This window comes from Amblyomma maculatum, chromosome 7 (genome assembly GCF_055883805.1).
Source record: "Amblyomma maculatum isolate TAMU_Amacu chromosome 7, ASM5588380v1, whole genome shotgun sequence".
NCBI classification, from domain to species: Eukaryota; Metazoa; Arthropoda; class Arachnida; order Ixodida; family Ixodidae; genus Amblyomma; species Amblyomma maculatum.
Genome location: NC_139350.1, coordinates 128,487,366 through 128,507,415, shown reverse-complemented (window position 1 = coordinate 128,507,415; position 20,050 = coordinate 128,487,366). Strand labels below are relative to the sequence as shown.

At 43.8% G+C, this 20,050-nt stretch overlaps 1 protein-coding gene across 2 annotated transcripts in view; it reads left to right on the top strand.

Moving 5' to 3' along the window:
• LOC146184713 (caspase-1-like) overlaps positions 1 to 19,359 on the top strand; it is a 45,600-nt gene extending 26,241 nt beyond the window's left edge. For both annotated transcript variants that reach the window (XM_084609455.1, XM_084609456.1), the window contains exons 6-7: positions 9,446 to 9,569; positions 12,122 to 19,359. In XM_084609455.1, the coding sequence (XP_084465581.1) occupies positions 9,446 to 9,569; positions 12,122 to 12,360 (363 nt within the window). In that variant the 3' untranslated portion in view covers positions 12,361 to 19,359. The remainder of the gene's footprint in view (positions 1 to 9,445; positions 9,570 to 12,121) is intronic.
• The last annotated feature ends 691 nt before the right edge of the window (positions 19,360 to 20,050 follow it).

The following is a 20,050-nucleotide window of genomic DNA, read 5'->3' as shown; positions in this document are numbered from 1 at the left end:
GCGGCGGTGTAACTGGCATACCGCCCCATGGTGAAATGGCGTAAACTCGCACAAAAACACAAAGCACGCTACGACGCTGCCAAATTGCAAAATGGCGAACGCCGCAAAGCATGGAAGCATGGGAACTCCAACGTTACTAGACTAGGTTGGGAACTCGTCGGAATGCATTCGCTGCGGGATGACTGCAGATCAACCACCAGGCGGCTCCATGTTCGGGGTGCGATCATTACGCGGGGAATTTAAAAATTGAAATTTTGACCTCAAAATTCAGGGGTGCGATCATTACGCGAGTGCGATCATTATGCGAGTAAATACGGTAATGGAGGTCAGAATAAGTTACCTACAGGCTCAAGTTTAGGTGAACTTTAGTCGCGTTTGTCGAAGGTGTTTGCCAAAAAAATTATTTCTTGCACCAATGTCATTGAGATATTGGCATGAAAAAAAGGGAGGTTATTTTAGATTTTTCGAATCTATGTACCCCCTTTACTTTTGGCAACTCGATCGTGAGAGAAGGGTGTGTTTAGAATCGAGTAAATATGATAGGTTTATAAGGTTTATAGTTGTGTAAGCTTCAATATCATATAGGAGGAGGCAGCAGTTCAACATGGCCGTCTCAGAAAACACCATCACTGAGTGACAAAAAAGGGAATGGCCTTTGGGTGCCTAGCCTTGGGTGGCTATGAGGCAAGGAAGGAGATGGCATCAAAGAGTATAAGGAGCTGTCCTTTGTGCTAGTGAGGAAGCATCTGTACCAAACTGTAATCAAGTGAGAATACTAAATAATTACAGATAAAGATGTAGGAGAAAGTACAGCGCACAGAGATACTGTTTTAACGTGCTGTGCCAATTGTACCAGACTGCCCTAGACGACGAAGCCTGCTTACATGCTGCCACATTATGACAAAATATGAGTTTTCTGTGTTGAGTCTGTGCCAGAAGTTCATATTTTCTCAAAGGCAAAGTTCTCGATGAAGCGTATAGTCCTACATGTGCATTAGATGGCTCTAGTGGAAAAAGCATTTTCTCCGAGAATTCTTCACTCAGTCCTTAGTACATATTAGAGTGGTACAGGGGTATACAGGCGTACGTTACTCTGGCCAGGCCCGTTGTCAGCTTGCATAATGAAAAAAAGAGGTGCAAAAGGCTTACAGCACATTTACTGTGGTCATCCTGTGGTGTGGAGGGCATGCAGGAAATGTGCATGGCACAAATACTCACAAAGGGTGTCGGTGTTAGTATTTATCTCCTTGCTTGGTAGAATGGGGAAATGGCACACTATCTTAGTGGGCATAGGTTTTGGGGTTTGCTTCATTGCCCTCTCAAAAAAGCAAACTTTTGCACTTCAGGCGTGCGTGCCGTGCTAAGCGTGGCAATTGGTAGACCCTTCATTGCCGAAATATAGGCTGGCAGCATAGTTTATTTATTCCGCATTGGCTAGTTACAGGTACAGATGCTGTGCACGTCACTGGCTTGTTTCGTTTTGGGATGGCATCGTTCTGTTCTGGCGCCTACTCATATTCTCCCTCTCTCTCTCACCCACAAGCTTCCTCCTCTCAAGTATGCTAAACTGAACCGTTGCGTTTTGAAGATTTTTCACTGCATAGTCCACAGTTCGTGCAGTGAAGCATCCCTAAAACGCGACAGGGCTGGCTGCTACTATGAAAAGGGCAGTGGAGGCACTTACGATTTTGGAGGAATCCTTCAGCGCCCCCGGCAGTGTGCGCAAATGCTAAAGATTATTGTTGTGGCTTTGCTTTCAACTCAAAAGTATGGTAAACCACAGTTCATTAGGTAAGATTACTCGATGCAAGCTGTTCTGTGTAGTTTTTTAGGGCCATTTGATAATTTGAACGTTCTTCTTGGTCCCTTCAAGGCTGAATTAAGGAGATTTTCAGTATGCAGTTTTGGTATAACATGATCTGTCCACGGGAGTTGTGCATGCACAGGTGGTCCCAAGGAGCATGCACCTACCACTGTGCAGGGACAGCTGAATCCCTGCGGAAGCAGATCGCAATAGTGGATCACGATGCACTCTACCTCTCTAATGATTCCATTTTTTTTTCTCTTTTAAGCATTTATCTTTTCTTCCCTAAACATATATACTGGAATGGCAACTTATTGCGTGCACTTGCACATCATTTTTTATAGTATAGTCTCCTGAAACTCGAGATGATTTCGGGTCAGCTTTTCCTTAGGCTTTCAGAATAAATCAGCAGGATTACAATGGTGGAAACTATTAAATGTTTTCCTAATCACAATGATTGTTTCAGCTCAGTGCAATATTAAACTTATCGGAGAGACAGAGCAAAAAATGCATAAAAGACTAAGGTAAGTGAGTGCAGTTGAATGACAGCTTCCATGCATTCGCTGTATTATTGACGTTGATTCAAAACAAAAGTTGCACTCTGAAATTGCATAGAAATACTAGAAACAGTACTTGCTTCTCGACATAACGCTGTGGTGCTGAATGTCACCATTCTGCTGCTCAGTATCCTGGTTAGCTCAATTGGTAAAACAATTGCCTCGGAAAGGCAGTGGTCCCGGTGGACCCAGAAAGCACATCCCTTGAGCGTCGACACACTTTGGCCAATGGATTTTCCACGACTCGAAGGCATCCCGATAGGCGGATTCTTCGACGACACTTTGGATTCCATGATGGGGTCTTTTGAGGGAGGATTTCACTTTTGGCAATAGGAAATAGTGTGCTGGTGCTAAGTCGGGACTGTAAGGTGGTTGGCGAATCGTTGCTATGCCGTTTATCGTCAGGTAGTCGCCGACCTTGGTGCAGTTTCCATTGTCCATATCTATTGATGGCTGGCCGGCTGACCCTTCTCTTCTGACTTCTTAGCACTTCTAGGTAAAATGAACCATTCACTCTTTCCATCCCTTGGGTACAAATTCGTGGTGACCACCCCCTTTGCGTTGTAGAAAATGATGAGCATGGCTTTCACTCTGGATTTTGCTCATTTGCACCTTTCTTGGACGAGGTGATGCCGGAGTGTGCCATTTGAAAATTTAGTAGTACTTTGTTTCTGGGTTGTATTCAAATATCCAAGTTTCGCCTCCCGTGATTACATTGTCCAATAAGCCGAGGTCTTCTTGAGCGTGAACAACGGGTTGCAGAAGGTCTTCACAATTAGACTCTCACCTCTGCTCTTGCTTGTTCATTAAGATCTTTGGGATGAGTTTAGCGCAGACGTTTCGCTTCATCAAATTATCAGTAAAAATGCTGCGCACCATCATCGTATCAATGCCGGTTTCATCTTCGGCCATTTGCACAATTAAACGATGATTTGAGTTGAGCACTTCTTGCAGAAGTTGCACGTTGTCGTCGGTTCTTGACGCCAGTGGCCGTCTAGCTAGGGGCTTGTCCTCCACACTCTCTCAGCCATCTTTGAAGAGGTTGTGTCACTTTAAAGCTACAGTTCGTGGCAGGCTTTCATCCTTGAAGACTTGGCGAATGACACCCTACGTCTCCACTTCTTCTTTGCCTTAGTACGATACAAAATTGAATGGTGTACTGCTGTTCATTCATTCGCTGCATTTTGTGCTTGCTCTCAGTCATTCAAGAGGAGTGCACTAAAAACACAATCTAGCCTGAATCAATGCTAGCAGACTACTGGCGCTTGGCGCGCCGTGAAGGTCACATCCCCCCCCACTACTGCTGCAACATACAGTCGCTTCAGGAAAATATTATTTCCGATACTTTTTATACAATCCCTGTATATCATTCTGGTCGCTCACCTTTCTGCATCAAGAGGCATTTTTGGCTGCTCCAAAAAATGTTTGAAAGTGACTTCTGCCAGTCACATCATTGCATTTACTATAGTGAAGTAGTAAAACGTTGTAGCTTTGCAGCAGTGCATGGTATTCTCTGTGTGCTCTGAGAGTCTGTTGGTCTGAGGGTGCTGTAGTGATCCTCTAAAAGGTGTTGTCACTACCAGAGGAGTGCACATATCCTGCTTGTTATTGCCAAGTTGAGCAGTAGTCGATATAGCTTGGGAGCTGCACCACACTTAGTATTTTCTAATAGTGGCGTTTTGCTGCACATGAATGCTTTAGGGCCTAGTAATGCAATATGACATGCCAGAACAGCCTGGTTTAGGCCAGTCAGCCTGTGGGAGAAAGCATTCTTGCCTGAATAGCTACTGGTACATACTTGCTTAAGGTTTTCATGGACTGTTTGCCTGGGCATCTGTATAGGCATGTAAGCCACTCTGCATTTGTCAGATGAAAGTTTTTGAAAGGAAAGGGTGCACAAACTGGCTCATTCTCAGTGGACACCTCAACTCTACAGTGGTGAAGGGATGAAGGAGGGACTGAACGAGGAAAGAGAGCAACAGGGTGCTGTAGTACAAGTCTTCGGCTTAATACCTGCTGATCAACGTGCACTAACATTGTGACATTGCACAGCACGTGGGCATTTTTTTTTTTTTTCTGCGCTCACTTCTACTGAAGCACAATCACCATGGCCTTTATTGAACCTGGGTCCTCCGGCTGAGTAGCCAAGCGACCCTGGTTCAGTCCTGGCCATGGTGGGCAGGAACACGAGGAGCTTGCAACCATTGTGTGGAATGTTTTCAGGCTTGGGCTGCATCCTTCAGTTTATGGTGTGCCGGCTCTTTTCGCATGCTCTGGAAACACATGACCAAGGGCACTGAAAATGCATCATAAAATACATAGTGTCTTATTGTCCTTTCCCAGCTCATGTGCTCCTGCTTAGTACAATGTCAAATGTTTTTCGAATAGTGGCTGGATGGTATGTTTCTTAATGAATGAACAATACACGGTTCTTGCCTCAAAGTGTGCAAAACTATAGCAGACCAAGGTGACAGCCAGGCTGCTGCACTGGTGTGGAAAATCGAAGCCTATGTTTCATGCCTCGCTTCACATTTCATTAACAGGTACAAATGCACTGTCCTTTTGCACATTGGGGAATCATAACGCACGGGACTGGAAGAACTTTCACAAAGCAGATTTTGGCACCTGCCGAAAACCTTGAGGCCATAACACAGCAAAAGCACCGTACCCATGCTGCACATGCATGAGGGTGGTGAATGAATGAAACGCTGCAGTTCTATCTGTGCTAAGATCTCACGTGCATGGTTCGCCACAGTCGATGACTACCTCCTGCAGTCGGGCCTATAAAGCATAGACGTCAGGGTAGAGGAGGTAGATTCTTTGAAAAGGTGATGGTTACCAGATTTGGTGGATGGTAGAGGTGCACCTTGGCTTAGAGGAATTGTAATGTACTTAGTTTCTTATTTTCTATTTAGTAGCTGCAAACAATGTGCATGCTTTCACCTTCTGGCAAATATTTTCCTGCCAGCCCTTTTCAAAAGGGATACTAAATGGAAATACTGACTCTAATTAGGCTGAACAGGTTTGGGCCCCAACATAAAAAACTGGATTCCAAGGGAAGGAAAGCGTAGCAGGGGGCGACAGAAAGTTCGGTGGGCGGATGAGATTAAGAAGTTCGCAGGGGTCAAGTGGATGCAGCTAGCACAGAACCGGGTTAAGTGGAGAAATATGGGAGAGGCCTTCGCCCTGCAGTGGGTATAATCAGGCTGATGATGATGATGATGATAGCAACTCTCTTAAGTTGTCCATAGTAGAGCCTAGATAAGCTCCAATGCTGTGCAGTGTCAAGATTGCAGCTATCTCGATCTATTTGGAGTAGAGGTTAGATAGGCTGCAAAAAGTAAAAGGCCTTCCTGTAAGTGTGCCTGGTAAATCGAATTCTTTGCTGACCATGATTGGTTCATCACTTTATCGAGCAGTGCTATTTCAATGGGCCAGTACCATGGAAAATGGAGGAAAGCAGTGCTGTGAGTGGTGTTACGCATGCCTCCTACTTGAGGCATCATGCGTATCAACCTCACGAGTGCAAGATGAGTACAAACTCTTAGGGGTCTCACTCTCTCGCAAACAGTGAGGCCACTTTGTCTTGAGAATAGGGCTTCAAGGCATAACAAGGGATAGAGAGTATGGTGGTGCGACCTGTTGGTAGATAGACATTGGAGACTTCTAGCTTGGCACTACCGCTATCATGGGACCGTCAGTAACATGTGCACAGATCACCCCGAGGGCGATAGATGGCGCCCCATTCCCATCATATACTGGCGGATTCGGCACTGCTTTGGAACTGCGCACGTGCACAGTTCTTAATATGTAATTTATAATCATAGCATTACGTCTTGCTTGCCTTGTTGTCTTTCTATAGTGTTCCTATAATCATATCATCAAATTATAGTTCTACCATCAAGCCCAATATAACGAATTTGACAGTCACATAAATTTTGTTCGTTATACCAGAAGGTTCTAGCATGTGGACTTCCCGTATTATGGTAACTGCTTGGTAGTTTGGAATTCTGGATAATTCTAATTACTGCTGAACTGTTTCTTAGTCTGTTGCCATTCTACTCGAAATGCATCCGCCAGTTGCAGCAGAAAAAAAAATTTGGCTTAACTTAGCTTCGACCTATTTGAACTCTACAACTTCTGCTGGCGGACAGTGGCAGTCAGAGACCAATTGGCAGGTGTGGGCTGACTGGCGACCTCAAAGCCCGTCGTCACTGTAAGCAAAGGTGCCGCTGATGCTTCCACATGCTGAGTGGTGATGTGGAGGCTACTTGGGCCAAATGAAATGAGTTGCAGTTAGTCATCACAAGCATTGCGATCACCCACATATTTAAAAATGTAATAGCACTCATCATCTTATGCAATTGCGCTACATTGTTCTGTGTGCAACCTCATTGGTTGCCTAGCATGTGGGAAATACGGCAAGTGTAGGAAATGTTTACTGAAAGCATGGCCATGGGCCCATCTGCTGCTTGTCTGTTATGGAGCGCTCTAGGCAGTTTGCACTACTTGTATGCAGAGAACTTGTAAGGAAGCTAGTGCAGAAGGATATCAGATCGAGTGCGGAAGTGCAGGTGGGGCTAGCAACACTGACAAACCAAACGCGAGAGTGCTTCAGTGCCTAAACTGGAGCAGAAAGTGCAGCCAAATCGAGGAGACATTGTATTGTAGAACCCCGCTGTTGCGTTCTCGGCTGCTTCATTTTCCTGGCTGCTACATTGTTGTAGGCAAGTCCCAGCATGGCCCTTCATCCGTTAAAAACCCCGCTGTTGCGTTGGGGATGTTCCCACATGATGCGTTTTTAATGGGTGCCAAAAGCTGGGTTGAGTGAAAAGAACCAATGGTTATGCTTACTTTTAAGATGGCCTGGCCTGTGTTTATAGGTTCATCTGCACACTCCAATGGTGCATTGTGCACTACGTAGGGTAGAGGGCGTTTGGGTGAACTGCTCCATCATCAGCAGCAACAGCGGCTACGGCTTTTCTTTTGTGCCTTTGCATATATTTGTTCTTTTGTGCTGCCAATGTTATCATGCAGTTTGTGCTTCATCGCATCGGTTCCTTTTGCAGTTGGCTCAGATGGGATCACATGCAGCGTTCAAGCGCGGCACGCGATTCCGTTTGCGCTAACTGCAAATATGAGATTTGGGGCTGAGTGACGCACATAACAGTGATGGAAAGGGCAGTAAACCTCTGCTGGAATCAGCCTTTACATTGGTTGTAGTGGCATTATAGGCCTGCTCAGAAGGTGTATGGTTCACTGCAATGACAGTCATGAGAGCCACTGGCACTGCAAGTTCTGGAGTAATGTGTTGTGCTCATTGGGTGCGAGAAAATGCAGCAAACAACAGCAATAAACATGTTCAGTTTGCCACTACTCTCAGTGTTCATTTTGTTGTATTTTTTTGCTCGGGTTTCCTGGCTCTTCAGGTTTTTTTTCAGTCCCATGAAAAACGTAACAGTGGGGTAACAGTATGTACACCGAGTTTTTTTTCTGCTTGTATGTTGGCAACATGTGGAAGTTTACAGTGCCATTGCTTAGAGGGCAAACATAGTTGATTACGTTCGGGCATCAGGCTATTTGATGGTGGTTTAAAAAAATATATATATAGTCAAACCCACTTATAATAATACCGCTTAGAACAATATATCAGATAGAACAGTGGACTAACGTGGTATTGTCAGCTTCTTGATGTTTTCTGTGGTAAAATAAACTGGTTGTAACAATGCTGTCTAGCAAGTTATCGGTTATAACAATCAAGTCTGGTCCCTAGGAACCAACCATAAAAATAAAAACACAGAAACACTGCAGCCACACTAGTCAAACCACACACATAATGTGAATGCTTTCTTTTACACTCTCACTGTTTCCTCAGTCCTGCAAGCTCATTGGATTTCGTGTCAAGAATTTCTTTTGGAAAGCGAGCTTCGTTTGGAATGCCAGTGATGTGAAGGTCCGCAAATATCCCAACTATGTAATGATAATGGTGGGATGTCAAGACTTTAATAATTCTTGCACGTTGACAATGCATAGGGATGATGATCAGGAGGCTGTGCGAAAGACTCCTTACAAATGATGGAATTTCTCCGGGGCATCATTTTTGCTAAAGGTTACCTATTTAGGCAGGTGCAGAATGAGGCACCCTACTGGGAGATGTGAACTAATAATGCCGTGAAACAATCAAAGCTGACCAATAGAGTTTTTCTGCAAAGAAGTTAACATTGTATGCTGCTTTCCTATCATTAAATTTTATGAAGTTTGCCATTTTTTTTTTTGCATAACTCGGTTATAACAATTATTGGTTGTAACAATGTTATTTTATTGGCACTTCACATTATTATCAGTGGGTTTGACTGTATAGTACTTTGAAAGCTCATTAATGTGAACTTCAGTAAGTCGAATGTTTGGATAATCATAACTCTATGACTTGCTTTGGCCAAGGTTTATTAGAAGCAGATGAACTATAAAAACGCCTGCTAATTTGAATATGTGTCAGTTCTGCCATGGATAATTTGAACTGCGTACCGCCATGCCCAGGCCTGGCGCACGGGCACTGAAACACCCCCATGATGGGGCAGCTCTGCCATTACATTGCCTCTGTAATGGGGAGAGAAGGCAAAACCGTAAACTGGCACCATGACTGGCACGGCAGCCGTGGTGGCATCTGCCACCTCACTTTTCCGCTTAACCTATTAAGACTTGCAACTAAAGCAAAAACTGGCTAATTTGAGTTAATTTGGACATCCAAATAATTAAAAATGTATACAGGAACCTGCACCCAATGCCCATGTAGGCTGTGGCTTTGTGCTTGCCTATTCAGACACAATGGGTCTCGCAATGCTTAAATTTAATGGGCTCCTGAAGGCGGGATACATCTGGGCACAATCAGCATTTTAAGCAACAGTAAAAAAATAGCCCTTATCAAAGCTGAGCAACTGCATGCTGTGGAGGGAAGCCTCGCAGAATGAAGTGCTGTGTGAAGTGAATTAGTTTTATTTGGGGCCATTGCCCGAATGAAGTCTTGCTGTTTTGATTGTAGAGAACGTTTGCTGCTAACTGCCGTGCATTTCTCCATCCTTTGCAGGCCTGTCGGGGTGACAGGTTGGATGCAGGCACTCCTGCAGTCTTGGAGACTTCTGATTCACCTGGCCAGATTTATCGCATTCCAACACATGCCGACTTCCTGGCTGCTTACTCTACAGTGCCTGGTAAGCAAGGGTCAAAGGTCACAAGGTTGGCACTGCTTGTGCAGTGTGGTGTGGTGTCTGCCTAGTTGACAGCACATGGTACAAGCGTTGAATTCAGCATATTCCTGTTATTATGGGATGCCTGGTATTAGGTGCAATGCTTGAGTGGAGAGCGTTTCATTTCTAATTGGGCTGTTGCTCTATGTGTCTGACCTTAGAGTGCTGTGAACTTAGGTCTGTGCATTGCTTGACCTGTGCACTGAATTAAAAGGACACTGACGACAATTTTTATGCTAGCAGAGCCCGACAGTGCGATATTTCGTGACATTGCTGTCACTTGTCCGGCAGCACAAGGTGCTTCAGTAAGATATGTTGTCGGCCTAGTTGGTGCAGTACTTCAGATATCTTATAGTTGCGTGAACAAAGACACACACAAGACAGGGTACAGGACGAGCGCAATCCCTGTAACCTGTCGTGTGTGTGTCTTCATTCGTGCAACTATAAGATGTCTGAAGCAAAAGATGCATTTATTGATGAGATATTGCGATAAGAAGTTGAGCAGTTTTTTTTTCCCACCGGTTGAATTCAAACAGTTCAACCAGCTACATAGTTGGATAAACTGATGCCGTCTATGACGTAATACAGACTCCGTGATTGATGGTTCGCGGAAAGCAGTGGGGTCTAGAAGCTGCCCAAATGAAAGCATGAAATTTACCGCCGGCCTTTGCGCCCTGCTATTGTCAACACTGTGAGCGGTGCGCACGGAGACACAAAGCAGTGTGCAGCGGTCTAGCGTAAGGTAGACTGCGGTAAAGTCAGTGAAAATATGTCGCAGGTGTGCTGCAAAACATGATCTTCCGAAGAGCACTTAGCTGTTTCAGCTGCACGTTGAAAACGAAACTATGTGAGCACGCCTGTGCCGGAACATGACCGAAACTCTAAAAACAAGGCCACCTGTGGCGCTGCCAAGTATGTTTCTCCTTGCCTTGTCCCATTTAGGTTGACTTGTCGCCGTCATCTCCATGTGATAAAAGCATGTTATTATGTTGGAGATGGAACCTACTGCCCAATTCAAACATGCAGTGTAATTGAAATTTGTCAGCCTCCGAGATTTGTTGCGCGTCACGTGGCTCGCAGTTGCGAGCTTCAGCCGTTTCAGTTGTGGCGGCGATACCTGTATCTCTATTCTTGCTCTTTTCTACCTTATTAGAACTTTGTTCTCAGTAAAACATTAGATTTTTTCTCGTGCTGCTTTGCCATACGTGCTAGGGCAGGCTTGTTGCCATTCGACGGGCTGAGATATAGTCTGGCCACATGGGTTTCATTTCTGGAGTCTCTCTGTCAGCCTGTGGCGTGTGGAAAGAGGCTGTTTACATGCTGTTTAAATGATGACTGCATTTTTACAGATAGTTTTTTCCTTAGAAGCCATCTTGCCATTCTGCCACCAATATGCACTTGCCTTGATTTTGTGCGTACAGTCGATCCCAGATATATCGTACTTGAAGGGGGTCGTGAAGTACAGTAGAACCTCATATGTTCTTGGTTCATACGATTTCTCGTTTCATACACTCAAAGTCGCAGGCAGTGAAAAAACCTCCCATAGAGTTATGCATTTTTCTCCCAGTTGATACGTTCTCATATAACACGATTACTGGATTGAAAATTTAGACAAATTTTGGTCATATAATACATTTTGCGATCAGCTGGACATATGCTAACATGTGAGGGGGCCGAACTTGGGCGCTCGTGGCATGAAAACATTGAACAGCAGCACAAACCCATCGCGGCTGCTCCTGCAGTGCCTAGGTGCAAAGGAGCAAAGCATCAAAAAAAATCAACGAGCCAACATGCAAGGCGCCCGGTATTGTGAAACACGACTTTATGAACACGACTTCATGAGGAGAAATGTGGTGGTTTCTTTGCAATGCCTTCGGGGCATAGGGATGAACCATTTGATAACTACAACTATGCGCTTACTTATGAGCAGGGCGGGTCTGGGGGACACAACAGGAGCAAAAATGCGCCAACTGTAAGCCAGCACGCTTACAGGCTTCTCCACATGTCACTTGTGTAAAGGTGCGGGGCATCCGGAAGCAACCAAGGAAACTATCTGAGCTCTTCATTGTCATCTGCGAACCAGATTTGTTATTGAATCCCATCCACATTTAGGACAACTGAAATATGGACTGAATTCTACGAGAACTAAAAAAAATGAGCTGTTCATCCTTGATGCCAAGAAATGCTAATTTACACCCTTATGCAGGGAAAGTTTCAACTCTAAATGACTTTGTACCTCATTCTACAGTTAATATTTTTCAAAATCGGGCAGCTTGGATGCTAATTAAAATTTGAAATGTGTAATTGATCACTTAATGGATTGAAGCCAGTGTTTGCTGATGCTAAATATCAGTGTATAAAAACATTAAAAATAAAGTTATTATAAAAAAAATAGACAAAAAAAAATCATCCATGTGTGTGTGCAACGCTATTGCATCATACCCTTAACGGCGGAGCTTAAATGTCCCTAATTTTTGTTGTTCATTATGATGTCCTGTGCTTTCTCATTTGTGCAGGCTTTTACTCGTGGCGCAACACATCACAGGGTTCCTGGTTCGTACAGGCCCTGTGCTCAGTGCTTCAGGAGCGAGCAAGGTCTGCCGACCTGCTCTCCATGTTGACAGTGGTCTGTCGTCGCGTTGCTCTTTACTATGAATCGTGTGTGCCTGGCGATCCCACCATGGACCGCAAGAAGCAAGTGCCTTCCATCACTTCCACACTTACACGGCTAGTGTACTTTGGGCGGCGTACCTGAAAAGGCTGCATTCTCTCTGCCTGTGTGTTATTGTGCACGCTTGTCAGCCCTCCCGTTTTAAACCTTCAAGGAGGCAGGGATCAAACCTGCGTGCATGTGAGACAGTGGTTCTTTCTTGATTGCTTGCACTGGCTGAACTAGTCACCTGCAGCTTTAATATGATGTAGTGATCTGGGATATATGACCCATTGTTTTTAGCCCGCTCATAGGGCACCATGCTCTCGTCGTATCAAGGTACGCACATGAACAGGTAGGCTTTTTCCTGTGTGTGAATCAACCCAGATTTGTGACTGTATGAATCGTGGCCTTTGGGTATGGTGAGAAGTGCCTGGCTTTTCTCACAAAAAGGTCAAGTATTCACATAGTTTGTTTTATGCAACATGCAACCTTGGGTATGTATAAATAATGTGTGGCCTACTTTTTAAATTCTATGACTGTACAGTGCTGAGGCTTTGCTCAAAAGTTGCTAAGACTTTGCTCATGGGATTGGCTGTAATCTCTTGAGCGATGATTAGAAAAGTGTGACTACTCTGTGAAGGGACACTTGTAGGAGAATAATTGTTATTCCTATGCTGGTTAGTATTTGTGTTCCGGAATTCGGCTTCATAATTATCCCCAGGTGCTCTCCAAGAGTGCATATCATTGCCAGTGTCCAAATTGTGGTTTTGTTTATTTGTAAGCAAGCATTTTGAGAGTATTCCAACTTTCTGAACAGTACTGTTTGGTTCAGAGCCGAGTCAAATACAGCATTATTTTAATTCAGTATATTTGCGAGTTGCCAATATTCACAAAACCTATGCACTGTGTATGTTTCTGTGGTGTGTTGACTCTGGCATTGCTCGTGCATTTTAAGGTGTGATGATGAAACATAATGCAATTCTTATTTTATGAGCATGCCAGCCCTACGTGGTTACAATGCATCTGTTAAAACTTGTCATTCTGCGTTGCTATGAAACTGTGTTTTCTGCCTGCATTTTCAGCAGTAGCTGCTGTAATGTGTTTGGCATCATTGCAGGCTCCTGTGAAACGGAGAGCCGCATTGCATGTGTGGCATTAAGAAGTAGCACTTTTTGCAGCACTATGGGATGGTGGCTGCTTTTAGATTTTATGATTTAATGTTTGTTTTTTACTTGTCATGTTCCTTTGTGCCAGCAGATCTGTGTGTGAATACCTTTGCAAATTCCAGGTTCTCCTTTCTTTATTTTGTTCATGCCTAATTTCGAGTCTCCCCGTAGCTTGGGCGGTGCAAGATTTGCTTCCCTTGGGCAGGAATATTGCTGCTTGAGTCCTACGTAATGCACTTTATGGAGGAAGCTTGAGTGCTAGGAAAGCAGTGTTATTTTTGATGTGCACATGAATACTCCCGTAACATAGGCTCTCACTGCAGAGCATTCTAGGCTGGTGGAAACCACTCTCCGATATCCTGTTTTACTAATTCTGCTCAACGCTATAGAAGCTTCAAATGACAACCACTTATTTTCTATAAAACAGTTGTGTGCTCTGTCAGAGGTAAGAAAGGGCCTCTGGCACATGCAAAATTAGGCAGTGTGGGACGGTGCCTTTTGAAAACTTTATGAAGTAAAATGCTTGGACGACTCCAGAGAGTGCACATACGGCAAAATTAGTTTTTGAATGCATTCTAAGCGCATACTGTATTTACATGTAAATAATGTGACCATGGCTATAACGCTGTGGAGTGTTTTAGACCTCACGGAAAAGAAGAAGAAATATTACCATTATAACATGATCATGAGTTCATACCAGTTGTTTCCAAGGGGCCGAGGGATCAGAAAACAAAACAGCCACAGTTCACAAAAATATAGCTGTTATCCTCTCTCTGTAAGGCACATGGAAGGAACTTTTTAGGTTTTGACGTGATGGCACAGCTAGCTTGCCCACATACTGGGCACTTCTGTCAAGACGAAGTTATAACAAATTTTCTGTTCTCTTCAAGTTTGTCTTGAAGGAAGTCTACAGTAGTTATTGTTCTCTTCCACTCTGCTTATAGCACTGTAGCTTTTTGGGCCCTCTCATGTTAAGGGCTAACCGATTCATAATTTTAGTTGTGGCATCAACAGCCCCTATCCTTAGGCACTGAACTCGGATGGTGGCTGAGACAATTTTGCTACACAGGGCCTCTTCTCACGTTACCGAAATGTAAGCGTGGCTGCTTAATCCTGGCTTTTGCTGCTTCATTACTTTGTATGGCCTGGAGTGTTGTAAACTGTCCAGTTAGCGTTGGTGCTATGCAATTGCATTTTGATAACGTTGGATGTCATCAGGAAGCCGAGCCAATTTTTGTTTTTGGCTTGAAATATGGAGTTTGATACGATTTTAAGATTATGTATTGCTATTATTTTGGCAAAGCAGGACTGATAGAGATTTTTCAGGTGTGTTGGTCACTTCTTCACCAATTATTACGACTGAGTACAATACAAGAACCAGATGGGTAGCAGAGCTCGTATATTTCATTCAGCCGTCTTGAAAATACAGACTGCGTTGTAGCACTTTAATTGTGGTAGGTTAAAGTGATCACCCTCAAATTGTGTCTGACTGTGTGACAGTTTTTAAGTCATCATTGCCCACATTTCTGAGGACAGAACATCTAGATAGCTTGTAGTAGTGAGGTATGAAATTACTAGTTTAGTAGAATGACTGACTGCCAGTTTGCACCTGACTTCGATTATTACATAGTAGTAGATTATTACAGATTAGATACCTAGTTGGATTGCAGTGCCTTTGACAATGGGTAGGAATGCTGCCTATCCCATTTCCAAAACTTTTTGCATGTAACACTTTGCACTATCCATAGCCAAGAGAAAGGAGGAGGAGTAGGAGGAGGAAAGGCAGGGAGGTTAACCAACAGCCAAGAGAAATCTTATCTATATGTAACCAAGCTGCATTTTGGGTTGGGAAGCCTTGCCAAAAGTTGTGGCTATGCAGTGAAGTGTTTTGGTACTTTATCTTGTGTAGCTTGCAGAAGTGGCGCTTACTGCTGTGTGGTGGTTGTCATTGTAGTCTGGTTAATCATTAATCAAGCAAGCCAGTGTACTAGGCTTATGTCACAACTGTGGCAGTCGAAAGCTGAGTATAATTGCTCGAGCATGTGTTGCATTGCTGCAAGCATGTCTCTATTGCAAATAGAGTTGAGGTCTGTTGATTTGATATTTCGTTTTTTCAAGTTTGTGAGCAGTGTTGCTGAAATTACCGTATATTGCTGTATGAAGTCAACTCTGAATATAAGCTGTGCCCCCAGTCGCTATCTTTGCTGACAAAAATTTGGCCCTAAATATGGTTAGTTAGCGAGGTGCTGGGAGCGGCAGGGGAATAAGTCTACTTAGGGCAGGTAGTCGCTGTAGATCTGGATCACGAAAGAGAAATAACTACGCAAGTACTATCGCATCATGAATGGCAAGTTACCAGTTTCCCTCAAGATGAAGGCATATAATAGGTGTACCTAACCAGTACTCACCTATGAGGCAGAAATGTAGAGGCCAACAAAAAGAGTTCAACTTCAATTGAGGACCACGCAGAGAGCATACAAAGAAAACTGGTAGGTGCAATGCATACCTGCCGACCCTTCCAATATATTCGAAAAAACTTCGGGTTTTTGACCAAACTTTCTGACTGAATGACCACTGCCCTAAGTCTCCTGATAAGTGACCCCTGCCTGTGTAAGTATAGTATTTTTTTTGAAACTCTGCACTGAGGAATCTGTCGCCATATCAAAATCGCCAGAGAGAGAGAGTCATCTACATAATTTGGCTAGGGCACTTATAAACGCTTTTTCGTAAGGACCACTCGTAATAAAGGGGAAGACACATATCGAAATCCAAAAGGCTGCACTAGCACCATTGGCATCATCGGCTAAGCAGCAGATCAAGGCTAATTTGAGCAAAGCAGAAGTAGCTGTGGCTTGCGTAAAAATTATGCCATGCCAGTTTTGACTGGTGGCAGCGTGATGGTCGTTCCTTGTAGGCGGTGGCAAATTGGGCGGCGGTGGTGTGCAGTCGGTACAGCGCAGTAGATGTAGAAGCTTCGCCTTCGATTATCTCTCAGTGCGCTTGGCGTTCAAGGGTCTTTGCTGCGGCTGATCCTTCTGTATCGTGCTTGGCCGCATGCCTGATATTATTGGGCTTCTTTACACCCGATGACGATGAGATAACTCTATCTTTCAGAACCGTTGTAGTCACTGATGGTCGCTGATGGAATTGTGTGTAAAGGGGATAGTAGTGGTTTCACATTAATAAAAAAACTAATACAACAGCAATTGAGCCGCCCCAATCAGTTTGCATCGGCTGTGGAGGCGTAGTGAGAATACTCGGTGGCGGCATGCAGATATCTTGGTGCGCACCTCTATGACTCGCATTTCATGTGCTTGCTGCTGCTCGTATGTATGTTTAGGATGCTTAGATTAGTACTCATTGGGCACTGCTTGAAAGTGCCCCCCCCCCTCTCTCGTTGGTGCGAATAAAAAATCTTCTGGTTTTTTATCTCGCCAGGTTGGCAGGTATGGTAATGTTTAGAGGTAGGAAGCGGGCTGAATGGGCCACGGAACAAATGCGAGTTCATGATATTCTAGTAGAAAGGAGAAGAAACGTGTGTGGGCAGGGTATATAATGCGAAGGCAAGCTAACCAATTGTCCACAAGAGTAGCAGAGTGGATTCCAAGGGAAGGTAAGCCTAGCAGGGTACAGCAGAAATTTAGATGGACAGATAAGATTAGGAAGTTTACAGGGATCAAATAAATGCAGCTGGCACAGGACCGGGTTGGAGGGATATGGGAGAGGCCTTTGTTTTCCGGTGTGTATACTCTGGCTGGCAGTGATGATGATGAGTCGACACACATGGCCCTCCTCTGCGGGATTGTATGCAGTGTGTGAGCAACTCGAAGCAAAATACATGTAACAGTGCAGTCACAGGCCAATGGAATGACACCCGATCTTGCTTTCCACATTTGCATATGGTCAGCTTAGGGCAAACCAAACTTTCACCAGACTGGTTGTTTAGCTCAAAACTATGTTCCGTAGCCGAAATTTGCTGTCACGTCTGCCTCATCAGTAAAAATGACTGCTGCTGAGGGCGAGCCAGGCAAATTGCACACAGTTTGAATTTTTTTCGTGGAACTGATTTGCACATTATATATATTTTTTGACATTGTAGCGTCATGTGTCCTGTTAGCAGTGGGCACCAGCATAAGACACTATCTACAGCTCCGCTAAAACTATTGCTTAAAACTGTAAAATAGAGAGGCTTCGCGTATAGGTTGACCCCGCGATTTCAGATGATCGTTTTGATAGAAAAAAAAAAAAAGTGGACTTGTGTGCAGCACTATACGGTAGTTTTGTGCCACTCTCATACTTTGCACTTATTTCGTAGCACTCACTGCAATTTTTCTTTAAATTAAAAGTGTATTCTTTTGGTAATAGTCTAGTACAGAATATAAGCAAATGCAGTATAAGTGTGAACACAAGGCCCACGTGTTCTATGCAGTGCCAGTGCACGTTGAAGAACCCCAGCTGGTAGAAATTTGCAGACCCTCCCTCTGTGGTGTCTCTCATAGCCAATGTGACTTTGGGATATTTAGCCCTATAACTGTTTTTGCTTGTGGGGACATGTGCTACGTTTATGTATCTCTTCTGTGTTCTCATGCTTGGTATTGCACTGTCACCACTTTATCTTCATGTTATTATCTTCATGTTATTAAATTTGGGAGTGTTCATGCCTGTGCAGGCCATTCATGTTTTTGCTGTTTGTATTTTTTCTTGTGTGTTTTTATTGGGAAATGTGTGCTGAAATATGTCCTTATCGAAACCTCTCAAAGTAGTTTTGGATGCTATTGCTTCTGACCAACTGTGCCAAGAATGCAGTGAAACTTCGTTAATTCAATCATTGTTAAACCTGTAGGATTCCTGCCAGAAGCTTGTGCATGTTTTGCCACGGTGACGACGAATGTCGGCCATGTGTCGATCAGCCAGGGTAGGCGAAGCCAGGCTGGATACCATTTACATTGAGGGTCCATGGCCATTTAGCACTTGAATTAACTTGATTTTTGTGGGTTCTTTCCTTTTTTTTCAAGGCATCAGGCCATGCCAGCATCAATTTGCTCCTCCCTCCTTCCGTCTGTATCATTCGTTTGTCCTTCAGTTTGCCAAAATGGCACATTCATCACAGAAGGCTGCACTGCTATCGCTTCGTACTGTGAAAGAGGCTGTAGAGTCCTGCTTCTGAATATTCTGAAGATTCTTTTAGCTGCATAGTTTTCATCTCAAAAGCACATCACCAGTGCCTAGTTTTTCTGCATATAATTTTGCCATCATGCGAGTAGTTTTTGGCAGTTGTCTAGCAGCAATAAAATAATTAAACTTTAAGGTAATTTGACCATTTTCCTCTTCCTATGTAGTCAGATTGAGCATGATTTTCTGGTTTTAGACAGTGCCTTTATGTGCCATACATTTAGGTGTTACTAAAGAATGATTTTTTTTTTTTTTAGATGCTCATATACAGGTGACTAGATTCTATTTCATGCAGTGGGAGTTAGAATTGCTATACTTGTGTGTTTTCACATACCAAACTGATGTGTAGCCTTCAAGGGACATCAGTAACAATGGCAGACTGAGTCGTCTGTTTTCTGACTTGCTGATATTTCCATTAGGCAGTGCAGATCACATGCTGCAGGGTTGCACTGTATTTTTTTTTTTCACCTAGAGGGAGTTTTCACACTTATTAATGTGTTATGTTGCGGTGTAATTTTAAAACTGCAGCAAATAGGAAGGCATAAGAAAGAGATATAGGCACTCTTTCAAAGTGCTTATTCATAGTTCCTTGTCTCGTATCTTTTGTATGTCCTTAGTATGTCTTGGAGGAGTGCTTTGGAGCTTTGGTTGCCACAGGTAAATACTTGCCATGCACAAGATAAGTGCTGATTGCTTTTTGCTCTGATGTGAGGGCTTTATTCCTTTGTAATGAGTGGAAACATAAATTTTGAAGAAAATTTCATTTTTTGTGTGTCTGTCTCTACACAGGACTGCTTCACTGTCACTACAGAAAATGTGTGGTGTTGCTGGTTGGAGGCATGGGGCAGTAACAACGAATTTCCACCCACTAGACATGCTGCACTGGAGCTGGCAAAACTTGATTGTCAAGACTTTTGCATTGTAGACCAGGGGCCGAACTACGCAACCAGCACATCACAAAAACTCGCATATATGTCACAAACCGATGAGCTAGCCTCGCTCTTATTGGTTGATTCTGATGAGCAGACATGGTGACTGATAGGAGCGAGGTATAATGGGCGGGACTTGACAGTTTTTCAGAGGTGATCCTTGCGTAATTTGGCCCCAGGTACGACAACAATTGCATTGCTGTTGCAGATTTTTTGAGAACCTGTGCACTGTATACTTTACACACTTTAGTGTGCACTTTTACACACGATGTGCAGTAGCCTTCTGCGTGCTTTCCAAACTTTGAACGTTCTTGGTCTCTGTGCTGTCAAATGACAAGGCTGTGCAGCAATTGCTATCCACAGGTTAACATGATACGCGTTTGTTTATTCTGACAAACCACGTGCAGTAATTCAGGAGGGCTAAAATTTGGCATAGACACAAGGTTCTCTTCTGTCTCCCTGTGTCGATGTTGAATTTCAGCGCTCTTAAAATGATGTTGAATCACTAACTAGCTTGATCTGTCA